Source organism: Pan paniscus, chromosome 5 (assembly GCF_029289425.2).
Source record: "Pan paniscus chromosome 5, NHGRI_mPanPan1-v2.0_pri, whole genome shotgun sequence".
Classification (NCBI taxonomy): Eukaryota; Metazoa; Chordata; class Mammalia; order Primates; family Hominidae; genus Pan; species Pan paniscus.
Genome location: NC_073254.2, coordinates 171,310,913 through 171,336,295, shown reverse-complemented (window position 1 = coordinate 171,336,295; position 25,383 = coordinate 171,310,913). Strand labels below are relative to the sequence as shown.

The 25,383-nt window shown below is 43.7% G+C and overlaps 1 protein-coding gene across 2 annotated transcripts in view; it reads right to left on the bottom strand.

Annotated features, from left to right (window-relative positions):
• AKAP12 (A-kinase anchoring protein 12) overlaps positions 1-25,383 on the bottom strand; it is a 118,631-nt gene that overhangs the window by 46,896 nt on the left and 46,352 nt on the right. For both annotated transcript variants that reach the window (XM_034963091.3, XM_034963092.3), the window contains one exon: positions 5,600-5,756. In XM_034963091.3, the coding sequence (XP_034818982.3) occupies positions 5,600-5,756 (157 nt within the window). The remainder of the gene's footprint in view (positions 1-5,599; positions 5,757-25,383) is intronic.

Here is a 25,383-nt window from a genome sequence, read left to right as displayed (position 1 = left end):
AGCTGGTGTCACAGTGGTGGTCCACATGCACACACCGGGAGCCGCCTCTATACCATTATCTGATTAGTGTAACAAGGCCTGGTTCATGTGGTCACTGGCTGACAGTTTTAAAGCAGCTGGCCCCAGAGTGGCAAATGCCAAGGTCAGAGCACCCAGCTGCTTCCTGCTCCGTTGCTGCTGGTGTAAATATCCTCAACTCTGGGTACACAAAGGGTGTGAAGCCTCTGTGAACAAAAATTATTTAAGGCTGGCTGTGGTGGCTCACTTCTGTAGTCCCAAGACTTTGGGAGGCTGACGTGGAAGGAAGCTTGAAGCCAAGAATTTTGAGACCAGCCTGGGCAACATGGCAAGAACCTGTTTCTACAAAAGCATTTTAAAGAACTATCTGGCGCAGTGGCACATGCCTCTAGTCTTAACTACTGGGAAGGCTGAGCCAGGAGGATCACATGTGCCCAGAAGTTTGAGGCTACGTCGAACCATGATTGCACCACTGCACTCTGACCTGGGTGACAGAGCAAGGGCCTCTAAAAAAAAACTTTCTAAAGCTAAGGAAAAGACCGCCATTGTTTGTTTGCTCACAGAAACAAATGTGACCTGTGAAGGTTGGAGAAAAGATGGTTTTCACATGCTTTAAAATGTTTGCTGTACGTACTCTGCAGAGACGCAAATCTCAAAAAGAAAACAAATAACTGCATTGTAAGTGATTAATTCAAATGGATGAAGACCTGAGATAATCACTGGATTACTTGTATATGGCAATGAGTTTTGCAGACACTTTATTTCAAAATCAAATATGCTATTATCAAAATAAATAAAGTGTTGCTTTTTGAGTAACTGATTTTCCTCAACTGTTCGGGGAAAAAAAAGTCATCTGCCTGACAAATACTAAGATTGAATTTCACGTTTAAATTTCAAAGTTGTTCTAATTACCAAAAGTTAAAAAAAATATAGAGACAGGGTTTCACCACGTTGGCTGATCTCAAAATCCTGGAGCCAAGCCTTGGCCTCCCAAAGTGCTGTGATTACAGGCGTGAGCCACCGCACCCAGCCTGCAAAAGTTTTAAATCTAAAATTGGTCTCAGCCCAAGATACAATGTTTTAAAAATCATTCCTGTTTGGGTTTCTGTTTTTTGTTTTTTTTTTTTTGAGATGGAGTTTCGCTCTTGTTGCCCAGGCTGGAGTGCAGTGGCGTGATCTCAGCTCACTGCACCCTCTGCCTCCGGGTTCAAGCGATTCTCCTGCCTCAGCCTCCTCAGTAGCCGGGATATCAGGCATCTGCCGTCCACGCCCAGCTAATTTTTTGTATTTTTAGTAGAGACGGGGTTTCACCATGTTGGCCAGGCTGGTCTCGACCTCCTGACCTGAGGTGATCCACCCGCCTCGGCCCCCCAAAGTGCTGGGATTACAGGTGTGAGCCACTGCACCCAGCCTCTTGTTTGGGTTTTTAACAAAGAGAAGACCGTACAAGCCATAGACTATAAAACGATCAATAATTTGGGTTGTGGAAAGGGAGCTTTTCTTTTTCTTTTTTTTTTTTTTCATCTTTTCGGTAGAAGCAGATTTGCCCAAAACCAATGGCACTTGTGCAGTCTCTGTGAATGCTGGGAACAGCACAGCATGACAGCACTTTTTAGTTAGGGAGAGGAAGCCCAGTTGCATTTCTATATAAGCTGTTTGTATAAACTGAAAATCCCAAAGCTCAGAAGAAAGGGACTGCTCGCCAAGGCTAAGGTAATTAGTTGTGTGTATTTTCATTATAAATAAATGTTTGTGTCCATGCCTCATTGTGTATGCTCTTATAGAAGTCCACCAAATGACATAATCAAGCCCCCTCCCCAAATCTACATATATCAGACCCTGCTGTAGAGTTTAGACAATATTTATACGCGGTTCCTTCTTTCTAACATTTAAGAAAGCTTACAAAGAAGCAGAATTCTGTTTTCATTATAGGAGGAGGGTTGGTTCTGAACTACCAGTATTTCCAGTTTTAGAAAGAGCAAGTGAATCAAAATGGGAAAAATAATTTCACCTCTACCTTTGTCTGCCACTGTAAAGTAAAAACCCTCCAGTAGGAATGGCCCTTGTTCATTATTTTCTCCCGTCGGTTGATCTTGCTATTTTATCTACAGCAGGACCAAATTCCACTGTGGGCCAGTCCTCCCAGGGACCAAAATGGGTCAGTTCTCTTCTTATTTAAGTGGACAGTGGTAGAAACAAAGGTGTCCCAAATCCTACAGGTCAGTGTCACATGCCAAATTATGCCTTTGTCTATCCTACAGCAAACTGTCGTATAGAATTCTGATTTCTGGAAGCAACCATAAAGCCTAATCATGAGCGAGCCGGGCACGGTGACTCAAGCCTGTAATCCCAGCACTTTGGGAGGCCGAGGCAGGCGGATCACCTTAGGTCAGGAGTTCGAGACCAGCCTGGCCAGCATGGTGAAACCCCATCTCTACTAAAAATACAAAAATTAGCCAGGCGTGGTGGTGCATGCCTGTAATCCCAGCTACTTGAGAGGCTAAGGCAGGAGAATTGCTTGAACCTGGGAGGCGGAAACTGCAGTGAGCCAAGATCACGCCACTGTACTCCAGCTTGGGTGACAGAGCGAGACTCCGTCTCAAAACAAAACTAAACAAAAACCTAACCATGAGCTGTCACTGATGTCAAAAGCACGGAAAAATGCTGTTTAATAAGTTAACACGAAGATTCTGTCTGTATTTACATTGTCAGGCTATTAATTATCATCTGCCAGGCAGAAAAAAATAGAGAAAGAAAAAAACAAAAGGAGTATGCCAAGTTGCCACAGAGAACCTAATAAACCAAGAGAATAGCAGTTGGACCTAAAACAGCAAGAGCTCACCCCAAAAGTAAGGCCTCCAGAAACACCTCTGGTGGGTAGCCTCTGTAGCCCTGGGCGATGGTATGGAGGCACATCTAGCTCTTTTTTCCTAGAGGTCAAGGCCTTTTCAAGATCTTGGGAAGGACAAGGTATAATTGGCTGGTCACGGTGGCTCACGTCTGTAATTCCAGCACTCTGGGAGGCTGAGGCGGGCGGATCACTTGAGGTCAGGAGTTCAAGACCATACTGGCCAACATGGTGAAACCTTGTCTCTACTAAAAATACAAAAGTTAGCTGGGCATGATGGCAGGCACCTGTAATCCCAGCTACTCAGGAGTCTGAGGCAGGAGAATCACTTGAACCTGGAAGGCAGAGGTTGCAGTGAGCCGAAATCATGCCACTGCACTCTAGCCTGGGTGATACAGCAAGACCCTGTCTCAAAATAAACAAACAACAACAACAACAAAAAATGTATATTAATTACCACTCTTCCACAGCTGGGCGTGGCGGCTCACGCCCGTAATCCCACCACTTTGGGGGACTGAGGCGGGCATATCACTTGAGGTCAGAAGTTCGAAACCAGCCTGGCCAACATGGTGAAACCTCATTTCTACTAAAAATACAAAAATTAGCCAGGTGTGGTGGCACGTCCCAGCTACTCAGGAGGCTGAGGCAGGAGAATCACTGGAGCCGGGGGCGGGGGATGTGCGGGGGGAGGCAGATGTTGCAGTAAGTCGAGCTCAAGCCACTGCACTCCAGCCTGGGCGACAGAGTGAGACGCCGTCTCAAAAAATAAAAAATAAAAATCACCACCCTTCCTGCACTGGGGATTTGATATTTGCTCAGACCTCCGAGGCCATGGTCAGAAGCCTGGGACACCTCAGGGAGATGATGGAATAGTCACAAGGGAGGGACTGAATCACTCACTGTGAAAATCAGTGTTTACCCACGTGGCTGAAATGTAAAAGAAATCACATCTGGACTAAGGGAAGATAACCTTAAGACCTCCAGTAAACATGCCACAGATTAAAAAAGAATTTCCAGGCTATTTGGGATTCTATGAAAAACACTGTGTCCCTGCCCCATCCCTCCCTCCTCTTATACATCCTACAAATCACCTAAGTCAGACAAGAAGCCTCCGGCACCCCTTTGGTGGCACAGTTCAGTGATCACACGTTGTCCACTAAATACTTTCTAAACTCCACTCTGCTTTCAGGGCCCTGTTATCTGGCCCCTTTTCCCTTCTGGGTTTTCATTCTACACCCTTCAATAAAAACTCTTTGCAGGGGCTAGGCTGTTCCAACACACCAGCCTCCGAACCTGCCCGGCACAGTGAGAGCACAGTGGTTAAGTGGTTTTGGAATCTGCTGATCTGGATTTGCATCTTGGGAACAATATCACCTACTTCATAGGGTTGCTGTAACTATTAAAGGTGATAACACATGAAAGGCACCTCTCTGGGCCCTATAATAAAAGCACATAAAGTGTTGGCTGTTATTATTCTCCTCACTTTTGCTGGCATTCCTTGTTTACACACATCTAAATCCAGCCTCCCCCTAATCTCCCCTTCTCACCTCAAGTGACTGCTCCACCTGAACGCTGCAGCTCTCATCCCTTGCACAATTCATTTGGTAGTCACCAAGTTGCCTTGTCTTAACCTTACAGACTTGGTCATAGCAAGCTCACATGTTGCTGGTGCTTGACTTGATTCAAAAGTTAACATGGGAAAGACAAAGCTTTGGACTTGGGAATTTGAGTTGGGTCCATTCCAATCATTTGGGTGAAAATTATTTGAAACTCTCACACTAGGTCACGCAAATACTCCGCCTGTGAGACTGTGTATATTTCTAACTTTATATTGTGCCTGTGGTGCTATATACAGATAAGTATTCCCACCAACTTCAAAAGCAGCTCCCTGCTTGAAGCAGCTCTGTGGGGGCATCAAACAAGAAGAAAAACAGGTTCCACATGTTTGAAGAATCTCATCTAAGTGAGGCGATGTTGAATCTCCTGTGAAAGGACTTTTCCCTTCATTTGTCTCTCTTATTCATATTACACGAATCAATTTACCGTATGCCGAATCATCATTTTACATATCTTTGATAGCAGTTATTTGTTATCCCTTTATTTATGATTAAATGGAACAATGAGCTCAAGGTCCTTCTCCAACATGCAGCCTTTCACTTTTCACAAGGGACTTACTGGTCCACATGCTCTCATTTCTGACCTCAAGATATGGTTCCTCACCCCCTATATGGGTAAAAATCAAATCCCAATACTGTGTCCAAACGGTCACTCTTCAATAACCATTCCTCGAAGATCTCTAGGCTCAAGAGCTATAAAACACGCAGCACATCATAGTTTAAGCAAAGAGGGGTACGTGCCTTGCAATGCGCCTATCAGAAAAAGTTGTACAAGTATAGTAGGCTCCTCTCTAGAGGGAGAGATAATGACTCTTTTAAAGCAACCATGACTTCTGTTTCCAACAAGAATTCACATTCAACTCCAGACAAGTAGTTGGGACAAAGCAACAATAATTTAAAAATCATCAAGTTCCAGATAAGAAAAAGGAAACATAACTTCAAGGTCTAAGTATAGGGGTTATCCAAATGGTCAGATAAATACTTCCTTTTGTAAGCAATTGATTGTTTTTGCTATTAACATCAATCCACCACCAGGCAGTATGACAGAGTATTTTCTGCTGAGTCCAAATTTGTTGCAAGTGCTGTGTGCCTTCCAGTTCCTGGAGGGGCGACTTACCCTCTGTGACAATGACTTCTTCTTCCTCCTGGCTGTTTAGGGCTCCTTGACCGTTCAGGGCTCCTTTCTGGCCATTCAGGTCACCCTCCTGGAGGCTGAGCTCATCTTGCTCAGCTACGCCATTGATGGTGGACAGCTGACCATTCTTCTGTAGGAGCTATGGGAAAGACAAAGCCATAGAAACTTAATTTCAGTCCTCATGACTAAGTCAGAAACAAGGCATTAACTTCCAGAATATAAACCAGTGAAAGAAGAAATACAGAGAAAAGGAAGTTCAAAAACAATGAAGAGTTAAGTCTTATACTTGTCTGAAAGATCCAGCTACCTTACAAGCAGATAGGGCCTTGTATCTGGGTAAGTGTGCCCACCAGCCATTCATCCACTCATTAATTCATTCATTGGAACACCAGATACATACATTCACCTTTCCAGACCTATTTCAAATATAACCATGAAAAAATCAGATGTGTTTCCCAGAGCTTTGAGCTTACAAATTACTATGGAAGGCAGACTTAAAAACCTCTTTTTTACTTTAAAATAATAAATAATGTTTCCTTGCGATTAGATGCAGGTTAAGCATAATTGACTGAACAAGTCAGAAGGCAGACTTTTAAACAAATAATTACTAAACTGCAGCTGTGGAAACTGTCATGAAGGAGGCATACATAGAACAAATAACAATAAACAGAGCCCTTGAGAATGAATCAAGTAGGTTTAAAAAAAAAAAACCAGCCCTAACTGAGGCTGGGGGTGTCCAGGACTTCTCTGAGGAAGCAATGGTAAAGCTGAGATCTCATTTCCACAGGCAAGGGCTGTGTGAGAAAAGGATAAACGGGGTGCAGAGAAGGGAGGCCGCTTGGTGCGAAGGCCAGTGCTCCCAGAGCCCAGGCAAGCAAACAAGACACATATAACATGTGCATTTGGGTCATTGTTTTTTCCTTAAAAATATTACTACAACGGTCATTTGCAATCCTCCCCATAGGATGCCCTGTGCAACTGATGGCATCAGTTTCAAAATCAGCAGGCATGGCCGGGCGTGGTGGCTCATGTTTGTAATCCCAGCACTTTGGGAGGCCGAGGCGGGCAGATCACGAGGAGTTCAAGACCAGCCTGGCCAACATAGTGAAACCCCGTCTCTACTAATAATACAAAAAAATTAGCCAGGCATGGTGGTGCATGCCTGTAGTCCCAGCTACTTGGGAGGCTGCAGAAGGAGAATCATTTGAACCTGGAGGTGGATGTGGGAGGTGGAAGTTGCAGCGAGCAGAGATTGAGCCACAGCACTCCAGCCTGGGTGACGGAGTGAGAAAAACACAAAACAAAAACAAAAATGAAAAAACCCACAAAATCAGCAGGCATGTAGGCATGCCCTTGGTCATATAATCCTTTTTTTTTTTTTTTTTTTGAGATGGAGTGTCACTCTTTCACCCAGGCTGAAGTGCAGTGGCGTGATCTCGGTTCACTGCAACCTCCACTTCCCAGGTTCAAGTGATCCTCCTGCCTCAGCCTCCCACATAGCAGGGATTACAGGCGTGCACCACCATGCCTGGCTAATTTTTGTATTTTTAGTAGAGACGTGGTTTGCCATGTTGGCCAGGCTGGTCTCAGACTCCTGACCTCAAGTGATCCACCCACCTCTGCCTCCCAAAGTGCTAGGATTACAGGTGTGAGCCACTGTGCCTGGCTTGCTCTTGGTCATATTTTTAATCCTGAGAATATAGGTAAAAAAAATTTTAAGCCAATAGAAACAATAACCTTTAGGAACCTAAATGTTTCAACAATGTAATATACAGCAATGTTATATATACAGATATCTCATTTATCTTAAAACCAACATAGGCGGCTGCTATTATTTCCATTTTATAATAATGACACCGGGACTCAAAGCAATTCTGGTGGGGTGGGGTTGTCTTGCCCCAGGTCACACAGCTCAGGAATGGGGGCATCGTGGCCCGAAGCCAGCTCTTGCCACCAACTATTTCCAGGGTTTTTCTGTTTGAGGCTCTCAACATAAAGATAGGTGCCATGTTTTGAAGGTCCTGCTACTACACATAATTATAAAGATAGGTGCCATGTTTTGAAGGTCCTGTTACTATACACAATTACAAAGATAGGTGCCATGCTTTGAAGGTCCTGTTACTACACACAATTATAAAATGACTTAAAGGGTATTCCAGGTCTGGAACTGGTCTGGAAAAGGTCTGGTACAGACCTGCATGCTACAAAGCAATCTCAACTCTGCACTCCATCTGACATCATTCCATCCTGCTTCTAGGCCAATGAATGACTCTGGCCTCACCACTGACTTAGACCCTGAACGCTGAAGGGACAGTGGGTTCAAGACACGCAATCCAGAAGCCTTAAGTTGTGCTAAATTGATTTCACCTGGCTGTTCTCGGCTCCCAGCAAGGCTGTCCTTCAACTGCATGAGCTTCCTCCTGAAATAATACCACTGTAGTTTAATACTTACACTACAGATGGGATTGTTGGCTTCAAAATGCCCATGCTGAGTCCATTTATTAAACAGAATACTCAGATTACATTTCCACTTAAAGTCTTCTCTTACCAAAATATGAAAGATGGGAATTTTAAATGAAACCTAAAGACAAAAGCAGGGGGTAGGGAATGGAGAAGGGGGCAGTGTGTCTCCATAAAGCCCATCAGCAAAAATGTCAGAGTATTTCTTTTTTTTATTTTATTTTTTTTCAGATGGATTTTCGCTCTTGTCCCCCAGGTAGTCCAATGGCATGATCTTGGCTCACTGCAACAACCGCCTTTTGGGTTCAAGCGATTCTTCTGCCTCAGCCTCCCGAGTAGCTGGGATTACAGGTGCCTGCCACTGCGCCCAGCTAATTTTTGTATTTTTAGTAGAGACGGGATTTCGTGTTGGCCAGGCTGGTCTCCAACTCCTGATCTCAGCTGATCCGCCCGCCTCAGCCTCCCAAAGTGCTGGGATTACAGGCATGAGCCACTGCGCCCAGCCAAATGTCAGAGTATTTTAACTAAATATCATTGAGTATGTACACAGGACTTAGATTTGATTAGTAACAGGAAGAAAAGTTGGGGGAGGAAAGCAGGAATCACATATTATCGTGGGCTACCTGGTAACCCAGTGAATCTTAAACCTAGAAACTGTTGACATACACAGTTTCATGATATGGCAAACTAAACAGGGAACATAAAAAAGCCATCTTAATACCTCAATTTCAATGCAATAAACTTTGGTCAATTGTGCCTCTTATTTAGGAACCAGAACTCTGAAGTTCTATAGAGTTTAGGGTTCTACAAAGTACCTAAAATTATTGAAAAAATTCTTATAATCCTCTGTGAATTGTCCAATCCAAGATATCTTTAGTTGGAGCCAAACTGAGTCTCTTTAAACATGAAGACTATAGCACACAGGCACAAATTTCCATCTACTCTTTTAGAAATGTTACTGAGCTGGGCACTGTGACGTGCGCTGTAGTCCCAGCACTTAGGGGACTGAGGCAGGAGGATTGCTTGAGCCCAAAAGTTTGAGGCCAGCCTGGACAACATAGAGAGACCCTCGTCTCCAAATAAAAACATCATTTAAAAAAGAGATGTTACACCAGGCGCAGTGGCTCATGCCTGTAATCCCAGCACTTTGGGAGGCCGAGGCAGGCAGATCATGAGGGCAGGAGATCGAGACCATCCTGGCTAACATGGTGAAACCCCGTCTCTACTAAAAATATAAAAAATTAGCCAAGTGTGGTGGTGTGCGCCTATAATCCCAGCTACTAGGGAGGCTGAGGCAGGAGAATCACTTGAACCTGGGAGGCAGAGGCTGCAGTGAGCTGAGATCACGCACTCCAGCCTGGGCAACAGAGGGAGACTCCGTCTCTTAAAAAAAAAAAAAAAGAAAAAAAAAAGAGATGTTACACACACATAGCAAAGTACATTAGATGATAAAAAGAAGGACCCTTAAAAAGTGAGGTCAAATGCTACACATCCTTACATCCTAAGTATGATAATGAATACATTATGAGATACTAATTTTCAGTAACCACAGGGTAACTGTCCCTACTTGAGAAAGGCACTAGATACATTATTAACTTCAGTAGAAAACAATTTATGACAGTGACATTACTGAACCTGAGTTTTGAGTCTATTTTACTATGTGAATAACTTGCGTCCCGCCAGGGTACCCAAGCTTTGACCTCAAGGTTGATGTCTCAGGTGAGCTTTCAGAGCCTATGAGGCACCAACATCCGCACAAAATGGGACTTCATTCCTAGTCAGATTGTCACATTCAGACATGTCCACACTTTTGCAAATCCCACGTGTTGTTAAAGATGGATAATTCCCTTTATTTCACTCCAAATCAAAAGTGTTTTTGTTTTTTCTTCCATCCCCAAACCGTCTAAATAATTCATACCATTGTTAAAAATTCAGGGACTTCTGAGAGTTATCAATAAGTTAAAGTCACCTCAAATAGAGGAAATCAAACCTACATTCATTTAAGTCTTTTCTGTGTTTTCTACGTGTGTATATATACAGGCACAAGCATTCACTTAAAAAATAATGGGGAACACATGTTATTTTATGACCTGATTGTTTCATACATTGTGGGTACATTTCTTTATTAATAAACACGCACCTTGCTTAACTTCAATCAGTCTCTCCTGTCTGCAACTCAAATGGCCACAGAAGACAGGATTTACACACAGCTCTGCCCAGAGAGACCCTGAGAGATGCAGACACAACATAGTGGCACATGGGACAGGAGGCGGTGGAACCAGATGGGATTCACTGGAGCCAGATGGGATTCGAGGGCCACCCATTTCAGGGAGGAAAGTAACACTGGGACTTAACTGTTACCAAACAAGAAAGAAGGAGGAAATGTATATTTCACTTTTTCCACTCCGAAGCTTCCTCGCATAGCTTTATCCCTCCACCCTGAACTTAGTTTTATAAATAGTTATTTCTTTTGAGATGAGAACTAGACTTGAAAGACACGCTCCTTACACTTAAACATGGTAAGCACCAGAAAACCTATTTTCCCACTGGATTTGTGCTTCAAAAAGCACAAATGCCTCCTTTGAACAAATCAAAACCCTAAATGTTTTCAAGCTTATATCCTTTGAGTGGGTCAGCCAGAGTTTATTCCCATGAAGTATTACCACATTACAACTAAACAAGCTGTTAAAAAAAAAAAAAGACCCTAAAAACCTCAAATGTTTCCAGCAACAGTGTTTTCCTCTCATTTCTGTAAGAACAACACCAAGAGTGTCCAAGTGGTAGCCAAGGCACCACAGAAAAACTAGGAGACTTCTCCATCCACTTCCTTCTCCACAGGAGTCCACAACGTGCTAGGGACCTCCTTTGCAGAGTAAGAAACAGGAGTACCAGGCTGTTTAATGAAGTTGTGAAATGATGAGCCCTTGACAGCTGTCAGGATGCCGGGGGCAGAGGAGGTAAGCCAACTAAAGCAACCCTTTTCACTGCAGAAGTGATACTCCCGGATCTACATCCTCATTGGACGACCGGGTGCAAGTGGCCCAGCACTCCTGCAGTTCACACGGTAGACAAGGCTCCAAAGGGGCAATTCGTCCCACCCTGGGCAGTATGACCAAGAAGCAAACCTGTAAGTGGCCTTCGTGGGAAGGAACCAGAAGCCAATATAACCAGGACACACCCACAAATGATCAAATCATCAGACTTAAAGATTATCTGGAAGGAATTTTAAATCCCATGACAAAACTTGTAAAGAAACCTCTTCATTGTGTTTTCTCCTTCATTCTAATAGAAAGTGTTTTGAAAGTAAATCTTTAAAACTGTCAAACAAAAAAAATAAAAACCAGAGTACAAATCAGTAAACAATATCCCTGGAAGGCAATTTGGAAATAGGGATAGAATTTTAAATACGCAAACCCATTAGCTACACCATGCCATTCTAATAGATATGGCATTACATATTTATGAGGTGCAACACATAATAACTTATAATAGGGTTGGGCGTGGTGCCTCATGCCTATAATTCCAGCACTTTGGGAGGCTGAGGCAGGAGGATGGCTTTAAGCCAGGAGTTTGAGACCAGCCTGGGCAACAAAGTGAAACCCAGTCTCTACAAAGGAAAAATAAATAAGTAATAAATACTTTATAATAGCAAAAAAAAAAAAAAAACCCTTCAATGTCTATCAGTAGAGGGGAGTAGTTACATTATGAAACGTTCATGCAATAGACAACATCACAAGCTATGAGGTAGATTTAGACACACTCATGTGTGAAGATGTCCCTGGCTTAAGGGGGAAAAGAAGCAAGTTGCTGAGAATGATTCTTTTATGTGTTTAAAACCAAACCAAACAAAAATAACCCACTGACAAAGAGGGAGAGGAAGAGGAAAAGGGAGAGAGAAAAGGAGTCAATGTTTGTGTAAGCATTTTTTTTTAAGTCTGGAACAATATGTACCAAATCTTTAATAATGGCTACCTCTATGGCATTGTTGTTGTTTGGTTTTATCCTCTTAGAGGGAAATTGGGAGAACAGACACGGTTTCCTTTTTACTCACTTTATCACTGTAAAAGTGAAAACACATTGAACCCTAAAACTCATGGCTTCTTAGGCTTCAAGCATGTTAATAACCTTGCTTGCCAGGGTTCATAAATCTTTTAAGATCATCTAGGCCAACAGGCCACACTGCTGGAGCTTTAACTCCTCTGTTTATACCATCTCCAAATGTAAATAACATATTAATGTCCTCAGCTAAGCCATTCATCAAAAACATTGACCGGGACAGAGCCAAGCATATCACAGTTCTACAGCAGGCCACTACTGGCTCCTGACAGAGAACACATGTATCCTATGCATTATGTACCCATTTCACAAGTGTGTTTCATATACATTTGCTTCCGCCTTAAGGAAGTTACTTTCACGACCTTGAGCACATTTCTTGCCTCCCTCATATCTTCCCCATTCTCTGTAAAATGGAGTTAAGAATTCATTTTTAGGCTGGTCCGATGGTAGTGGGTTATCAGAAATTAACATCAGTGTTACTAAAGTCGGTATACAACCCTACACTGCTAAACTTGACTGGCTTTTAAAAAGAAAAAAATTTTTTCATTTTTCTCTCTTTTTTTTTTTGAGATGGAGTCTCACTCTGTTGCCCAGGCTGCAGCGTAGTGGTGCCATCTCGGCTCACTGCAACCTCCGCCTCCTGGGTTCAAGTGATTCTCCTGCCTCAGCCTCCCAAGTAGTTGGGATCACAGTCAAGTGCCACCACGCCTGGCTAATTTTTTTGTATTTTTAGTAGAGACGGGGTTTCACCATGTTGGTCAGGTTGGTCTCGAACTCCTGACCTTAAGTGATCCACCCGCACTGGCTTCCCAAAGTGTTGGGATTACAGGCGTGAGCCACCTTGCCTGGCCAAGAATTCATTTTTATATACCTCAAAGAATATTTGAAACATCACCAGGAACATATTAAGTTCTTAATACGTCAACTATTAACATAAATTTTAGCTGTCTTTGTTATACTATTTGTTCTCAATAATTGTGGTCTTGGGAATTACTTGTTCCATGCCTGCATTATTCTCTAAAATGAAAGCTCTGGGAGTTATTACCTGTGTCCTTCCTGCTCTGCACTCAACAATAACACCTGGCAAATGGCAAAGGCATCTAATCCTTCTGATTTTCTAGGACTGGGCAGGACAAAGCGGGTAAAGGTGGTTTATACAAAGATCTAAATGGACGAGGGCCGCCTGTGATTTTTCTTTTCTTTTCTTTTTTAAACTATAGAAAGCATGGGGGAAACAGAAGACAGCACAGCACATACAACGTCTTGGTTAGAGTCCAAGCTCCTCTCAGCTGTGGAACTTTACCTCTGAGCTCATCTTCCCAGTTACAAACTGAGACTAATACTATCTCTGTTTTTGGATTGTGTGAGATTCAAATGAAACCGTATTGGGGGAAATTCTCTTTCTAAATAGAAAAGCACTCAGCAGCCATTTTATGAGACTTGGTCCATTTGATCAAATCAAGGTCCACGTGCTATCCCAGTACTTTCCACCCCTTATCTCACACTACGGTCACCTTTTATAAATGGTCCTCATGTTTCTGTTAAGGAGGGTTTCAAAGGAGGCAGCATTTGGCTTGAGTCTGAGATGTGAAATGAAAAGGGAATCCAACAAAATTAGACACAGCTCAGTAGAGGCGACACATCTCACTACATCCCAGGACACACATTCACACGGGGCTGCACCTCAAGACATGGGTACGGCTACACGTAACATGGCCATAGCCTTGAAATCACAGACTTGCACACAGGAAGAGAAAAGAAGACACAGTAGCCTTTTTTTTTTTTTTTTTGAGACGAAGTCATGCTCTGTCCTCCAGGCTGGAGTACAGTGGCACGATCTTGGCACACTGCCACTTCCATCTCCTGGGTTCAAGCGATTCTCCTGCCTCAGCCTCCTGAGTAGCTGGGATTACAGGTGCGCACCACCACACCCAGCTAATTTTTGTATTTTTAGTAGAGACGGTTTCGTCATGTTGGTCAGGCTGGTCTCGAACTCCTGACCTCGTGATCCACCCGCCTCGGCCTCCCAAAGTGCTGGGATTACAGGTGTGAGCCGCCGCGCCCGGCCCAGAGCAGCCCTTTTTTTCCTGAGGTTCCTGGTTGGTTCAGATCCTCAGGTTGCGAGGGCAAGTGATCCTGCCCCCACAACACACACACACATACACACACACTCAGAGTTGTGTGGTATGTATCAGTGAGCCCACCCATCAATGTAACTCAAAGAGCTATCATTAAGACTGATGATTTATTTCATACAAGTCAATAGCTGTAGCTCCAATTGGTGTATTCACTCTAAAATTGAATACTTCAAACAGCAATCCAGACTGGCAAAAAAAAAAAACAAACAAAAAAAAACCCTTTTATTTCAACCTAGGCATACAATATATTTTCCAATGTATATTTAAATTTCTAGAAGTAGGCTGAAAATAAGACGGAGGCTAAATGCAGAAATGGATTATTCCACGGGTGATCCAGATTTATGAGACGTTTAGATGAACAATAGCCCTAATTTTTGTGAGGGAACTGGATCAAATTCTTTAGTCTCTCCGTTCCTTCCCCGAAAGTCATGCTTTCCAAGAAGTTCAGCCTGAGGATGCTGCATCTCAGCTGCAGGCTAGAGTGCAGGCTAGAGTGAGTGCAGTGGCATGATCTCGGCTCACTGCAACCTCCGCCTCCCGGGGTCAAGAGATTCTCCTGTTTCAGCCTCCTGAGTAGCTGGGATTACAGGCATGTGCCACCACACTCGGCTAATTTTTGTATTTTTAGTAAAGATGCGGTTTCGCCACATTGGCCAGGCTGGTCTCAAGCTCCTGACCTCAGGTGATCCGCCCACCTCAGCCTCCTAAGGTGTTGGGATTTCAGGCGTGAGTCACCGCACCTGGCTGATGTGATTTTTAATTACCTCAAGATATATAGTAAGCACTGCTAAGGCAATCAGGAGTATATGTTTATATTCCATGAATTTAAAAAAAGATTTAAGGCAATCTGCAAAAGAAAAATATGAGGAGGCCTTTTAACTAGCAAGGTTTTTAAAAGAGAGAAAATGAACTGCTTATCGGGTTTCAGAGCTATTATCAAAGCATAGAGTCAAAAGCTCTCTCCAACCACATGAAATTGAGAAGAGGATGCATCCCGGGGTGGGCATGATTGTAGTGATCTCTAAAAATAAGAAGCCCTTATCTCTGAGAAATTGGCCTCCAGAGCTCTCTTCCTGCTGCCAGTTTTCCTCAGGGAAGAGGCAGCAGATCCTCTTGAGGGTGGCAGCAGGTCCCAGGTCTTAACCTACAGATGCTATGAAGTCTCTGATCTTTAAATAAAGCCACTGCTCATTATAAATTTCATGATATTTCTTTCCATCCATATATTCAGCAAACAAAACCAACAAGCCAAAAAAGTTCCCTTACTGCTTGGTGACATCACTTTAAGCTCGACTGAGTTCATCTGAAGGACTCAGAAAAGGGGGTGAACATCTCCTCACCATCACCCAGAGTCCCTGTGGCCCCTTCCCTCCAGCTCCACAGGATGAAAACAGGGCCCAGCTGTCTGAACCCCACGTGTCCTACCGCACTTTATCCTGCAGGTCTTTATTCCAAGATGGGGTTTACAGCCCACGCTACGTCATCCCACCAACTGCCGAGTAGGAGCTACTCACCCAACAGCAACATTTATCCACTTTCAATACCTGATTGGCTTGGTTAGACCAGCTTTGTCATGCTGTCACATTCGTTTCACTAATTTAATCCTAGTGCAAAAATGCTAATTTCCAGAATGCCAATATTAATTTTATCTTGTGTTTGAAATGGCAGTGCTTGCTATTTAAGGAAGGCGGCTGGAACGGTTTCTGCACAGCAGCAGAGCTTGCGGGCCCAGGAGTGCTGCTTGGTGAGGGGTATAAATACTAGATAGAGAGTTTCTCGCCACTGTCTACAAATCCCAGATTTTTCTGTTTCTCATCATTTTCAGTAAAATTCATGAAAATCAGTTAACCATAATTTCAGGAGAAATAACCCAAACTCATCTTTAGACATGAGAAAGAATGATTGTTAAGAGAGATCCACTAAAATCATCAGTTGACTTTTAGCATGCAAAATTAATTCCATTGAACATTAATATTCAAATTGTTGGATGTCTTATCAGAAAATAATGTATCTCACATTGCTTATGGAAACCCCAAAGGACTGGCCACTACAGGTGAACTCATTTTATCAGTAATGTTGTCTACAAATTAGGCCTCTAAATTCTCAAAGATCGGCATTTATCAAACCGGTCTCTGAGAGCGTGAGTATACTGCGTGTATCAACACCAACATACCACGCATTGTCTCAGAAGTGTTCTGTGCTCCAGGTTAGCTTGGGAAACTCTGACGTAGACAGAGTTAAGCAGATTTACTTAGAATTTAAAGACTCTTTAATGTGCATTCTGAACCACTAAGGAGGAAATCACTGCATTTTCTAAAATGAGTTCCTCAAGGAACCCTCTCTGAGTCACATCTACTAACATTCCCCATAACTAAAGACACCACGGATGCATGCAGTATGTTTTAACACACAACACTTCAGTCAAGTATTCCCTACTTTATAAAAAGTTATAGTTGTTTTTAAAAGTATTAAAACTCCCGAGTTCTCTGGGAAAGTATGTTAAAGAAAACAAAGCACTCTAAATCTGGTTAGGTGGGAGATCAACCATGCTGATTTCAGGCAAAGGGAATTTATAAGATCTCTGCTGGAGATGGGGGCAATAAAAAGCACCACCTACCAATGACAGCAATTCACTGCATGAAGATGGCCTGCCAGAATTCCGTTCTGTGAAATGCCTACCTTGTAATGTTGGCAAACCCCACAGCATTTGGGTCTTAGGACAGAGAGAAGCTCATTAAATCCAACTGGAAGAAAAACCTGTGAATCCTAGACCAAGTCTCTGATACAACCGGTATCTTCCTGTGTGGACACTGTGGACAGTAATTACAGGACATGGGGCATCCCTGGTGCCCCCAACCCCGACCCCCAATATCAAGAAATGTGCACCTCCCCTGAGGTGGTGGTGATAACATTCCTGGTTAAGAACCACTACTCACAGCCTCATAGAATCAGGAAAGAACTCCAGGCTGAACATGGTGGCTCACGCCTGTAATCCCAGCACTTTGGGAGGCCGAGGCGGGTGGATCATGAGGTCAAGAGCTCGAGACCATCCTGGCCAACATGGTGAAACCCCGTCTCTACTAAAAATACAAAAATTAGCTGGGCATGGTGGCACTGGCCTGTAGTCCCAGCTACTCGGGAGGCTGAGGCAGGAGAATTGCTTGAACCTGGGAGGAGGAGGTTGCGGTGAGTCGAGATTGCGCCCCTGTGCTCCAGCCCGGCAACAGAGCAAGACCTCGTCTCAAAAAAAAAAAGAAGAAGAACTCCAAGGTTGAACCTGAAGAATTTTATTCTTTTTTTCCCCTAAGGTAACTTAAACCAAGAAAATGCATCTCTACTTAATTATGCTGGATCCATGATACGATCTATCTAACACAGACCTTAGGCATGTGAGCCATGGTTGCACTGGGTGTCCTCTCAGGGGAGAAGAACATGTAATCCGGCAATTCCAAGGATTCTTGTGTTAAGGACAGGGAACAAGCCCAATACCATGTTACTTACTCTCTCCTTAAGCTTCAGAGGAATACTGGAGTTCCGTGTTTAACAAAAAAGCACCTGACTTCTCTTGATTAGTTATTTAACTTTGGGCCCCAGATCATGTCAAGTTACAGAGCACAGAATACAGACCCCCTAGAGCTACAGCTTTATAGTCCAGTGTCATGGCCTGCATCGTGAATGTCTAAGACAAGTTCCCCACCACCCGCTGCTCTGAGCTGATGCACCTACCAGCTGTCCCGGGCAAATTAATTACCATCTTGACTTCTTGGACCTCCACAAATTCCAATTGCAAAATAAGCAAAATGTTATTGTGAAGAGTTAGAATAATGAATATAAATCATCTCAAAACACATTTCTGACAATTCTGGCAATTCTCATGACTAGTTTTTTCTGTGACCCTGCACCAGCAAATTCATAGTAGGTTTTATCTACAGCATACGTGCAAGTCAAGATCTCAGTTCTCACTTAATTCCTACACACCACTTCATATTCAAGCAATTACTCTCACGTTAAGTGGCTGCTTCTCTCAAAAGAATCCTCATCTGGTAGTAAAATAATTACATCACATCCTTGCTTAGAAATCTGATAATACCAAATGTTTTGAAATCCACTGTGTGCCACAGAAAGGCTAAATAGTTTCTGAGTCCAAGAGATAAACAATTTCAACAGAGGAGGAAACCAGCGTTATCCCAAGTAAGGTCTTGATTTTAAAGTTCAAAAAATTTTAGAGGCTAATATTACTTCTTCTAATCAAAGGTGTGTCCCTAAGACAGGAGTATCAGAAGCTCCACCATGAAGACAGTCAGATATGAGAAATACGTAGTGGCTAAACACTGCACAACTGTCACCTGCTTATGGGGGCAAAGGCAGAAACGGGCAAGAGGAAGACACAAGAAGGTCTCATAAAAAGCTCTTCTCCCATCCTGAGAAGGGATATTTGTTTGGTTTGTGTTAGGCAGCCCTAGGCAGCACACAACAGCACGCCTTGCAGGCTCTTCACCATGCTGACAGCTGCAATACAGGGAGGTGGAGACAGAAGTTTACTCCAAACTTTGCCAAAACAGGTAACATATTACCATTCAATGAGGAGGATAATCAAGACCCTTGTTGAAATGAAATACAGTCAGCCTTCCGTATCTGCAGTTCCTCATCCGGCAAAAACTATCTTTTCAATCCTTGGTTGGTTGAATCTGAGGTTGGGAACCCCTGGATCCAGAGGGCAAACTGTGAGACTTAAGCATCCTTGTATTTTGGTACCAACAGGGGTGGGAGGGTCCTGGAACCAATTCTTCTGATACTGAAGGACAACTGTACTACACACTGTCTGCAAATTTGTAGCTATACTGCCTTTGAACCAGATTGCTTAAACTGATTGCTGATTTTTAACTAAAAACCCAGTTAGAATGTATTGCCCACCCCATTGCAACTTCAATTCTAAGTCCATGCTCCATTCGACTGAAAGAGAAAAAGAACAAGCAAAATTGCTTGTCTCCTTTCCAGTAGAATGCACTTGATTTGCAAAGATGGCCTAAGATAATGTGATTTAGCCAAGAATCAACAGTTATTATCCTATTATGTTCAACTCCAAATATTTGTAGCACAATCACCAAAATGTAAGATACAGAATGAAAAAGTAGCAAATTTCAAATCCACAAACAACTGTCCTGTGTTTGCTGACGAGCATCTATGGGAATTAGCAAATGGAGGCTGAATTCTAAACTGCTTTTCAATGGAAATGTCTCTGCCTCACAGGCTCCTTTCTGAAGCCCACTAGGCAGAGGGTTCCACTGCCAGAACCTCTGCTGGCTGCACCATTCAAGATAGAAGGCACTGCACATGGAAGGAAGGGAAAGAGGCCACAAGTCAGCTGGCAGGGATGAGCTATGTTAAGCCATCCCAAGTGACTTCGAGAAATGCCTCCTTATATGTGAAAAAAACTCAAGAAAGTTTCCTATACACTGTGGCATCCATCGGTTACTTAATAAACTCATTAAACATTTAGCTGATAATGGACTTGCAGATGCCATTGTGGAGAATCCATTTAGGGTCCGTGGATGCTTAATAGCAAAATTAAAATGATAAATTGAAATGGCTTTCTCTGACGTGTGTGCTTAGCTCCGTGCGCCACAGCATACAAGCAGCCTCCTGCATACCAAAGTAAGTGACGCGAATCCAGCCCTGCTGCTGCTTGAGCACAGCCAGTGTTTATCAGTATGCTTGGAGGAAAACAGGCACTTCGCCCAGGGCAACTGATTCCTAAGGGGCAGGCAATGGTAAGACCCCTTCTTAGCTGGTAATGATCCTGCCGTGCTTCTCTGGATCCGGCATAGCCCAGGACAGTCAACAGAAAGAGCACAATTTGCAAGCTCACCCATGAAAGGAAATCTCAGCTAAGCCACTCATTAGCTGTGAGACATGTGGGCAAATTTCTCACCCTCTGAGCCTATAGAACGAGGGATAATACTTTTGTGGGGCTGTTGTTGTGGTTATATCCTAACCCAATTAAGTCAGAATCTCTGGGAAAGGACCCACGTATTAGTAGTTTCTAAGGCTCCCCCAGGTGATTCCAATGGGCAGCTTCTGTCTCAGAGGCATGATACTGACCAAGGGAACCTGACAGGTGGTGAAGGGGACACTGGATGAGGTGATCTGCAGCAACTGGAGACCAGCTCTCAAAAGGAAAGTAAATCAGAAAGCAGCTCCGTTTATGTGCAGAGAGGGGGAGTTTCTATGCAGGTAAGGTTACAGGGAGAACCTAGAAGGACTAACTTCTGAGGAAGAGAAGGGGATTTAGTAGGGGAGAGGGTGAGAAGTAAAAACAAGAATCCAGGCTGGGCAAGGTGGCTCACGCCTGTAATCCCAGCACTTTGGTAGGCCGAGGCGGGCGGATCATCTGAGGTCAGGAGTTCAAGACCAGCCTGACCAACATGGAGAAACCCCGTCTCTACTAAAAATACAAAATTAGCCTGGCATGGTGGCGCATGCCTGTAATCCCAGCTACTCGGGAGACTGAGGCAGAAGAATCACTTGAACCTGGGAGGCAGAGGTTGCAGTGAGCCAAGATCATGCCACTGCACTCCAGCCTGGGCAACAAGAGTGAAACTCCATCTCAAAAAAAAAAAAAAAGAATCTGGTGAAAGCTGGGAACCATCAGTGAGGGGGATGGGAGAGGAAGCTGGCCTGTGAGAGGTAAGAGGTCTTCGAGGAGTCGTAACTGAACTTCAGGGCCTCATTGCCAGGGGTCAATCTGCTTGGCTTCAGATTTTTGGGGGAACACCCAGTGGCATGGATGTCTAAGTGGAGAAAGACTGTAGTTGGGTGAGGGATGTGCTAGGAGAATGAGATAACGGTGAGTGCTTCTCCATTCTGTCTGTCTCAGCCACCGGGGACTGAGCTCGTCATGGTGTCCAACTGATGCCACTGTGGGAACTTCCACCCACCCTCCCTGTAGGGTGTGCAGCGAAGATGTTGGCCTTTCCAGACACTGCCCAGTTTTCCTATCCTCCAAAATGGCCCCAATCAAGCTACCTGAATTCAGTGAAGAAGGAATTCAACAATTCTAGTCCCTATAAGCATTAATAGGTGCCAGAATAATGTTTCCCATAAAGAAATGATGACTATTCTAAGAACACATTTGTGTTAGTCCACACATTTCTCCAGTCTCAAAAGGAAGCTTCCAAACCATCTTGTTCAGATGCCTCTTCCCATCGGATGCGTTACCTTCTAAACACGAAAGTGTATCAAAACACAACAAAAGCAAAATGCCAGCCATAACCATGCTAGTCATCATGTTACCCAAGGAGGAAAGAATTACAATCCAAGTTCCACACCTGAAGGATTTGCAAGTTAAACATCTCTCAGCCTTTGCTTTGAATGAGCTAAGAGCCAAGCTAAAACCTCACAAGGGAAAGTACATCTGGGAAAGCCCACCACCCTCCCTTTACAAAGTTAACCTGGTGACAGTGTCTCTATTCAAAATCCCTGTGCTTCTTTTTCTTACAGGCCAGCCTAGAATGTATTGATCAAGACATTCTAAGAAAGACAAATAACAGCTCTAGTTTCTTTTCTTTCTTATTTTCCTGGTTTTACAAAATTACTCAATAAAACAGTTATATTGCACATCTTGCAACCTTCTTATCAAGACCTTACTCTACTGAGAAAAAAAAGGGAGAGTGTTTCTTAAGAAGTGACAATGTACGAGAGGCAAAGCCCTATGGAAACCACATCAACCACAAGATGGGTTTTTGGCTTTTTGCTTTTTTGTTTGGCTGGTTGGTGTTTGCTACCAAATCTATTTTTTCATACTTCTGCTTCTGAAACATGCAGGCTGGTCAGAATATTCACTACTACATAACCCAATGCTCTAAAAATCAGTGCCTAATTAAAAATACATTCACAGTCTAGCCAAGTATGGTGAATTTGCAGAGGACCTTGAAGCTGCATAACCATCTCTCTCAACATTAGGGGTGGAGAGTATCAGTTTGAATTTCCCCATCTGCGCTCAAGGGCTGGCTGGTGTTGGTTCTGTCGGAGAAGGGCAGTGACTGTGAACTTGACATTCATCTCTCACAGCATGTTTTCAGCAATTCTGGTGATTTGGGATTTGTTGCAAATTTTAAAAAGAAAAGAAAAACCTATGTCCAGCAATATCTACTAAAAACAAAAATCCTCCAGCAAAAAATACAAGCCTCAGGAGAAAGCACTTGCAGTAGGTACTGATTACGGCTTGAATAAGTGATCTTACACAAGTGCGTTTTCCATTCTAACAGGAATCCATTAACCTCATTTATAAATCATAAGTTATAGCTGTCAGAAGAGCTTTTAGAGCTGCCAGCTGCTACAGGGCGCATCTAGCGATGCCATTAATCCCTTAATTTTTAGCTTCATCAGCAATACAGCGGAACACAGACCAGGCCTCATTCCCCAAATAAGCACACCTGAAAAATGTGGTCCTGATTTAGGAGGCAGAAGACAGTAATTTGGGAGAAATTCACTCTGTCCTCCAAAAGCATGAGTTTTGACTTCTGAACGGGGGTAGGGTGGGAGTGGGAAGAGTGACAGGCAGTTCAGATGTACCCCAAATCCCACAAAATATTAATTAAATACTTCAGGGGCTCTCTGTAATCCTTCACTATAACTCTATCAATTTTATTTTAGCACCTATTGTTTGGAAAGTCCATTTAACCAATGTGCTCGTGACTCTTTTTCTTTCTTTCTTTCTTTTTTTTGAGACGATGTCTTGCTCTGTCCCCCAGGCTGGAGTACAGCGGCGCGATCTCAGCTCACTGTAGCCTCCGCCTCCTGGGGTTCAACCTGCCTCTCAGCCTCCTGAGTAGCTAAAATTACAGGTGCCTGCCACCATGCCCGGCTAATTTTTTTGTATTTTTCGTAGAGTCAGGGTTTCTCCATGTTGTCCAGGCTGGTTTCAAACTCCTGACCTCAAGTGATCCACCCACCTCGGCTTTCCAAAGTGTTGGGATTACCAGCATGGGCCACTGCGCCCAGCCATAATTCTTTTTTTTTTTTTTTAATACTTTAAGTTCTGGGATACATGTCCAGAACACGCAGGTTTGTTACAGAGGTATACACGTGCCATGGTGATTTGCTGCACCCATCAACCCGTCATCTACATTAGGTATTTCTCCTAATGCCATCCCTCCCCTAGCCCCCCACTCCCCAACAGGCCCCGGTGTGTGATGTTCCCCTCCCTGTGTCCAGGTGTTCTCCTTGTTCAACTCCTACGTATGAGTGAGAACATGTGGTGTTTGGTTTTCTGTTCCTGTGTTAGTTTGCTGAGAATGATGGTTTCCAGCTTTATCCATGTCCCTGCAAAGGACATGAACTCGTCCTTTCTTATGGCTGCATAGTATTCCATGGTGTATATGTGCCACATTTCCTTTATCCAGTCTATCATTGATGGGCATTTGGGTTGGTTCCAAGTCTTTGCTATTGTGAACAGTGCTGCAATAAACATACGTATGCATGTGTCTTTATAGTAGAATGATTTATAATCCTTTGGGTATATACCCAGTAACAGGATTGCTGGATCAAATGGTATTTCTGGTTCTAGATCCTTGAGGAATCGCCACACTGTCTTCCACAATGGTTGACTAATTTATACTCCGACCAACGGGGTAAAAGCATTCCTCATAATTCTTTAAAATATTAATAAGTAAACATGGCCGGGCCTGATGGCTCACGCCTGTAATCCTAGCACTTTCCAAGGCCGAGGCGGGCAGATTGCTGGAGTCCAGAAGTTAGACACTAGCCTGAGCAACATGGTGAAATCCCATCTCTACAAAAAATGCAAAAATTGGCTGGGCATGCTGACTTGTGTCTGTGGTCCCAGCTACTCAGGAGGCTAAGGTGGGAGGATCACCTGAGACCAAGGAGGTTGGGGCCACAGTGAGCCATGATTGTGCCACCATCCTCCAGCCTGGGCAACAGAGCAACACCCCGTCTCAGAAAAATAAAATGAAATCAAAATAAAAAAAAGAAAATAGACCGGGCGTGGTGGTTCACACCCATAATCCCAGCACTCTGGGAGGCCAAGGCGGGCGGATCACAAGGTCAGGAGATCGAGACCATCCTGGATAACACGGTGAAACCCCATCTCTACTAAAAATATAAAAAATTAGCCGGGCGTGGTGGCAGGCGCCTGTAGTCCCAGCTTCTCGGGAGGCTGAGGCAGGAGAATGGTGTGAACCCGGGAGGTGGAGGTGAGCAGTGAGCCGAGATCACACCACTGCACTCCAGCCTGGGCAACAGAGCGAGACTCCGTCTCAAAAAAAAAAAAAAAGAAAGAAAAAGAAAAAGAAAATATACTTACCCCATCGCTGCCACCCCAACAACTGTGGGACCTTGGTCAAGTCTACAGCAGTAGCTTTGGTTCTCACCTGACTTGTTTTGTTTTGTAAAAGACCTGAACTCTCTCGAGCTCTGAGCTCTAACCTTCTCTGACTCAGACCACATTCGGGACTCAGTCAAGAGGGGCAACTTACCCTGCTTTGACGCCTGGAAAGACAGAGTACAAAGTGGCTTGTTTAGTTCATATGTGCTTAAATAAATAATAATAGATAACGGATACCTCAATGGAAAGGATTCATTCCTTAACCACTTGGTTCAAGATCTGTAAGCAAACTAAACGATTTCAAGGAGTATAGACTATAACTGCTAGAGAAACAGTCTCCAATATTCACATCTGAGTGACTAGAAAGGGAGAGTTTCTTTGGTTTGTTTTCTGTTTCCTAAGAATGCAAGCCGACGCCCCATCCAGCGAGGGGTGGCGCTTCCTCATGAAGTCGTGTGGGCTTCTGGGAAATGCCCCCTCCCTGCTGTTACTGATCTTGAACCTTGACAGCAAGCAAAGTAGAACGTATGTGTACAGTAACAGCACAGAAATGGAGCAGACAGGTGCCAGCCTTCTTGCCAACTTTATTTGAAATGCAAAGAAAATGCTTTCAGCCTAATGCCATTCCTGAAGCAAGTTTGCTTCTGCAGGAAAAAGGGCTTTCCCTAAACAAGTGTCCCATCAATGACTCACTCTCAAAATTGCTGTTGCCTTAATCTTTTAAAAAAATTATCACCTCCATGGCTGTAATCCCAGCACTTTGG